The sequence below is a fragment of the Phaseolus vulgaris genome, chromosome 8, assembly GCF_051622355.1.
Source record: "Phaseolus vulgaris cultivar YP4 chromosome 8, ASM5162235v1, whole genome shotgun sequence".
NCBI classification, from domain to species: Eukaryota; Viridiplantae; Streptophyta; class Magnoliopsida; order Fabales; family Fabaceae; genus Phaseolus; species Phaseolus vulgaris.
The window spans coordinates 23,373,705-23,380,159 of record NC_143505.1 but is presented as its reverse complement, the minus strand read 5'-3'; the positions used below and the strand labels follow the sequence as shown (position 1 = coordinate 23,380,159).

Sequence of the window (6,455 nt, the reverse complement as noted above, 5' to 3'; positions counted from 1 at the left end):
TCGAAAATAATGTTTCAATTGTCGAAAAAATAATTTTAATTTTAAAAAAATGTAATTCACAAATAATCAATCAAAATAATTTTTTTATCAATTTTTAAATATAAGGACAAATGTGTAAAGTTATATTTTTATCAATTAAAAAAAATATAATTTCAATCACATCCATCACATCACTCACAAACTCTTATAAACTTTCCCTACACTTTCTCCTCTCTTTACCTTAATCCAAACACCCTAACTTTCTTTACACTTTCTCTTTAAATCATCTCAAATCCACTTCTTCATTTACACTCCCTAATCCAAACAAAGCCTAAAAGAAAAGAAATAATTGTTCGGGGTCAGGTAACTAACTAATGGTTCGGGTGATACCGGATGCAGTTGGATTGGAAGTTTTATAAACTGCAAATTCGACAAATAAGAGAACTGGAAGCAGAAGAAGAAGATGGAGCATAAAAATTGGAACCTTCTGGACGAAGCGTTGGGGCTGCACAACAACGACAACGACAACGCGAAGCCATGGCCTCTGTGTGGTCGCTTCGTGCTTGTGGAGGACTGTGTTGACACAAGCGCCGCTTTCGTTCTTCACCACATCCTCAAACGCTCCTTCTCTTCTCACCCTTCTTCCGCCGTTCTCTTCCTCGCCTTTTCTCACCCTTTCTCACACTACGATCGCGTCCTCCGAAAGCTGGTATTTCCCCTCTCTCTCTCACTCTCTCTCTCTATATATATGCATTTTATTCTTTTTCTTGGGTACTGTAATCTTGTATTTATGTACCTAATGTTGATTTGGTGGTGAAACTGCTTTTGTTACTGATAAGGTGGCTAAATATTCAATTAACATTGGATGCCTTTGCTTTTGTGATTATCTAATTGTGTTTTCGACGACTCTAGTTCCGGAGGCACTATGATAGTGTCACTCTGTCTATCTTTATTTTTGGTGAATACTTGAAACTGGTCCTCTAAGGTACAGACCATGCCTTGAAAACTATAAAATTGAAAAAGGTTTGTCAAAGTGCAATTTGTTACTTAGTTTAATCTAAAATGAAAAATGTAGTGTGAATGATACTTTAACAAAATTTTAGGGACTACAGTTATAGACTGATATCATGAGGATTTATTTTGAATTTTCTCTGGTAGGAACTAAGACAAAGGACAAATTTGGGTATTCGACTTTTTTTTTTCTTATGAGTAAACAATCAATTTGGTAAACTGCGTGATACTTCGTAAACTAAATTGATCGTTTGCTCTTTTGTTTTCTGTCATAGTTTGGTTTCATAACATGCTAGTCAATTGTTTGTCAACCAACATTGGTTGACAAAAGTAGCAGTAAATTGTGTCCCTTAAACAAGTGGTCCAGGTTTTGAATCCTGGTGATGCCACTTTAGGTATGAAGTAAACCATGTTGAGAGAGGAACACTCACCTTGTGTGCCCTCAAAGTTTCGGACAAAGTTAATCATCGCTTCCGGGGATGAACAATCCTTGCTAATACTATGGTAAAAAAATTGTTGGCCATATTGTTTTGTTGTATTCTGTTACAATGTCGTTGTTTACTTTGTTGTATTTAACAATCTTCACGGGTACCTGTGATGATAGGGTTGCAACTTAACTGCTCAAAGGGATAATGGAAGATTATTTTTCCTTCCTATGCTTATGTTTCAGTGTCCAGGTGAGAAACTTCGTTATTGGCATTTAGTTTTTTTTTTTTCTCACTGTTTGTTTGTAAAAAGATTACTGATGTAAGAATGAATTTGTTGCAATAGTTTGTCTTTAATTATTACTGGTGTACTGTGTTCAAAGTTTAGATCAGAAACTACATGAGTTTGTCATTCATGAGCGTTTCCCTAACTCTCCTTGGTTATTTGATTTCATTGCTATAGTCGCTAAAGTATGTGAAGGAGTTATAAATTATAATTATGTTTAGAGGATGAATCTATATGCAAGAATGGATAAATAAGTTGAAATGGAGAGGGAAGAAGGAGTAATACAGTAGTAATATGTGATGGTTGTATAGACAATATGAACCAGAGACACATTGCGAATTTCTTCATGTTCTGCAGTAACTGGACAATTTTCTTAAAATCTATTGATGCTTTTTTGGAGGATATGCAGGAAAAAAAATGATCAAAAGTTAATAAATGAAGATAGTGACAACTTTCCTTTATAGTCACGTATGGACTGTAAATCTCATGACATATATTCGATGTTGAGAAATTATCCGTCCTAGGTTTCCTTGATTCACAATGCAGATTTTGTAGCTTTGAGCAATAGTGAATCAAAAGCAAGGTTTGAGAAACATATTCAACATTAAAGAGTTTGAAGATCTAAATTTTGGATGGAGAAAAATGAATCAGCAACTGAGTGTTTGAAGCACAAAAATAAATGTTGTGGGAGATTAAAGTAATGATATACTAAAAGTATTTGAGCTTATATAAAAGTTTTTTGGCTAGTCAACAGGGATGAGAAGCCAACAATGTGTTTTACATATGAAGTCACTTGAAATTTGGTTCATGTGCTTCTAAACTTCAAGAATTTTAATAAAATCCTTTATTCAACAATTTCAACCAGAAATTGTCAAAGAAATTAGAGCGTGTTTAGTCATCCATACTAAAAAGAAATAAAGTCAACTATTATGTTAGATATCCCACATCAAATGGAGATATGGCCAAATTATAGTGCATATGTAAGTGCAAACCTCATCATATAAGTGAATTTTGTTAAGTTTAGTTAAGCTGAAAGTCTACTTTCAAGATGGTATTAGAACCTATTCTAGCAAGGTTTATTGGGTCATCATATCACCCGTTATCGGACCAATATTGGACCATCCATAAATATCTATTACCATGTTTGATATGTCCGGTCCTTGGCATGAGTGGGTGTGTTGGATCCCACATCTTCATAGAGATATGACTATATTATAATACTTAAGTGAGTGCAAACCTCATCTTACAAGCCAATTTTGTGAGGTTGAGTAAGATTTAAAGTCTACTTTACAAGATATTAAAACGTTACGAAAAGCCAATTGTGGTTGAGTAAGATTTAAAGTCAACTTTCCAAGATATTAAAAAGTTACAAGAGATTGTTTTCACAATTTATTTTATGATGCTAAGAGTGAGTCATAAAATGAGATGTCAAGAAGAAATAGCAATAATTTTAATCTAATTAATCTTGACTATATATTTCTGGATGATCCATCTCTCCTTACATTGAGGAAAGAGAGCTTCCATTGTTAGATGGAATACAAAATTGAGTGGTTGTTGCCTAGAATTGATATTGATGATGGACATATGGAAGTTGGTGACGATATATCCAAAGATATCATGCTATAGGCATGACAGGAACTTAATGTCTGGTGTGGTATCTTCTAGACCTATTCTTTCCAATAGTTTATTTGGTGACAGCAAAAGTGGTGTAATTCACTTTGTAGGATAGAAAAAATGAAGCAAAATGTTATACTTGAAGATTTTTCCAGTTCTATTATTGTGCAAAGTTTTAGTGACCATGGTATTGATGAATATCTCAAAGTAGTAAAGGGTCAATAGAATGGCAGGTGAAAATCGTTATTTTGGTGTAGTTTGGAAAGTTCTATTCCATTTAAGCATTTACATCCCATAATTCTAAATTAGCAACTGATCATAATGTGAGGTGTGAAGTTTGTATGAATGCAGTTCATCTGATAAAATTAAGAAATTAATAATTGTAAGAAAAAAAAATTAGTTCCTTTCCTTATCCCCCAATTTGGAGCCTTATGTGGTTCTGTTCTACACCATGCGTATCTATCAATTCAAACATATATTTAGGAACAATAATGAAATTGAGAAATGTAGAGTCTGTGGGATTATATACATCCCTGAGTAACATAAGTTTTATTGATGCCTAGGTGAAGGGAAACCCAATCATGATGGGCTTGCTTCTGTGTTTGAGCAAATTGAAAGAGTGATCACTGTGTTACATCAAGACAAGAAATCCATCTCTATCATTATAGATGATATATCTTTTCTTGAAGTTGCTGCTAATGGTTCTTCAGATGATGTTTTAAACTTGCTGCATTATTGCCTCACGTTAACATCAGAATATGTAAGATAATACTACCTTTTCTGTGTTTGAAATCTATTCCAATGTTTTTAGTTCTTTATTTCTGTGTTTGTGTCACAGGGTTGTGCATTTATTGCACTTGATCATAAAGATATTTATTTGAATGATGGAGAGAGGACTGCTGTTATCTTAGAGATGGAGTACCTTGCTGACATTTTGGTCAAGGCTGAACCATTGGCCACTGGTTTAGCAAAAGATGTGCATGGACAGGTAGGCTCGAATCATTCTGCACTGCAGTATAATAAATTCATACTGAAGCTGTTTATACAATCCCACGTTTTTTTAAATGTTATCTTATTGAGAATAACCCGGTTGACATAGACACCGAAGGATTTCCTATCTTTCCATCTTGATCTAAGCTTATGACAAAATTGTCATTTTATATTATTTCATTTTATTGATTAAATATACCCTGCCTCTGCTGCCTTTCTATTCAAATGGAATATAGAATAGGAAAAATCTTCAAGGCAAGTCAAAAGACCACTTGCTATGAAAACATTCTCACCTTCTTAGAGACCTTGAAAGCAAAGAAAAAAGTGGTCATTTACTAAAGACGCTATATACCTTCGACTTTCAAAACATGGATTGCTACAAGGTTTTCAGTTAGATCTTTACTAAAGAAACCTGATCTTAAGTTTTATCCTTTTGTAAAATGTCTGCTTACAAGTCCTCATCTAAACTCCCTTTCTCCACGAGGTTTCGTTTCAAAGGTATATTTAAACTCTTAATTCTTTCTGGTGTTTGGGTACAAATCAAATGACTTAACTTTTCCTTTAGACCTATTAATTGGAATTACATTTTCAAGTTTTTCAATTTTTAAGTTAAAGAATTGAAGCTGAATTCAAACAAAAGCAGTATTATGTTGAAAATTCACTAGGGTATAAATAGTCTGCTTATTGTATTTGATTTCTCTTTTCTCAATGCTTATTTTTTTTGTATTTAAGTCATTCCTTCCGCATTACACCACAATGACCAAAGAAAAATATCTTATTGTAGCTAGGCCTAGCTTAAGTTTATTCTATTTTGATCATTGGCCCAGGTTCATCTTAAAATATAGCATAGCAATTGTTACAGAGTTTATCTGCAGACCCTTAAACGCAATGACATTTTGTTCTATATCATGTTTTGACCCCACAATTCAATTTCCCCAGCTTCCATTCTAATACCTCCAATTATCTGCCATCAGAGGCCGTGGGGCTTGTATAAGGCATTCTGATCCCTAGCAATTAAATATAAAAGAAATAACTACCATTGTTGTTTATTTTCCCTTTTTTTGAATTTTGTTGTAATAGTGACACTTCAACTGCTAATAGATCACGCTACTGTTTGCGTTGATTCGTTGGGTTTCTCTTAGATGAAGATGGTTTAATGTAAAAACTTCTGTCTGTAACTTGCGATTAAATCATATATATCCACCTTGGTTGATTATGTTTATTGTTCGTTTTATGTAGTTGATGGTGTTAGATAAGGAAGCACAACATCAACATGGAATTTCAGCCATTAAGAGTTACAATTTTCACTTCAAGATCAAGGAAAATGGCACCGAGTGCTTTTATCCTGGTACAAAAATCCAATGATGATCAATAATTCTTGTACAAACAACTGTGTAATCTTGATAGGGAGAATACTTGATTTTGTGAGATGATAGACTCCAATGCTATTATACTTGAATTGGTCATTGACACAGTTGGAGTTATTAGTTTAATTTGTGCATCACTGACTGGTTTCAGTGAGTTTTTCACTTGATCGTGTATTATGTGAGTATTGAAAGCCCAAGAGCAGTAAATTTTAGCCATACATTCAAAATGGATACTTAAGGTTAGATTTAAATAAAATAATGTTAATTTTTTTATTTAGTTTTAAGACGAAGATTAACTTCTCTCCTGCTTTCATTAGAGATACGTGAAAAAAAATCAGTTAAATGTATGAAAAAGGGGACGTGGAGCATGAGTTGAATCATTTTATTAAAGCTTTTCAATCTGCTTCACATCAAAATACAGGTGAACTTCCTACACCCTCTTGCGCCCTTTTTCTTCTATTTTTAAACCCTAAAATTATACTTAATGGTTATTCCATAATAATGTTTAATTGTGTTTCGAAATAACTAATTCAAAACACAAAAAAATGTATGGGTGTTAATACTTATTTTGAAGTATAAAGGTAACATGTCACATACGAAAAGTACATATAAACGCGTATGTTTTTTTTTAAATAGGTATCTTGTAACATAAAGTACTTAATTTAAGAATAATTATTTAGGAATGTAATAAGTTTATTTTGGAATGTTCTAAACATGAGATGTAACAACATATCCGTTAATTTAGAAACATCTTTAAAAACAATCTCTGATGTCTTTTATCTA

At 33.0% G+C, this 6,455-nt stretch overlaps 1 protein-coding gene across 1 annotated transcript; it reads left to right on the top strand.

Annotated features, from left to right (window-relative positions):
- The first annotated feature begins 222 nt into the window (after window positions 1-222).
- Window positions 223-5,945, top strand: ELP6 (elongator protein 6). The gene is made up of 5 exons (XM_068633477.2): window positions 223-688; window positions 1,595-1,667; window positions 3,879-4,075; window positions 4,154-4,303; window positions 5,545-5,945. Exons 1-5 carry the CDS (start codon window positions 443-445, stop codon window positions 5,668-5,670), a joined length of 792 nt encoding a protein of 263 aa, XP_068489578.2. The 5' UTR covers window positions 223-442; the 3' UTR covers window positions 5,671-5,945.
- Window positions 5,946-6,455: the final 510 nt, after the last annotated feature.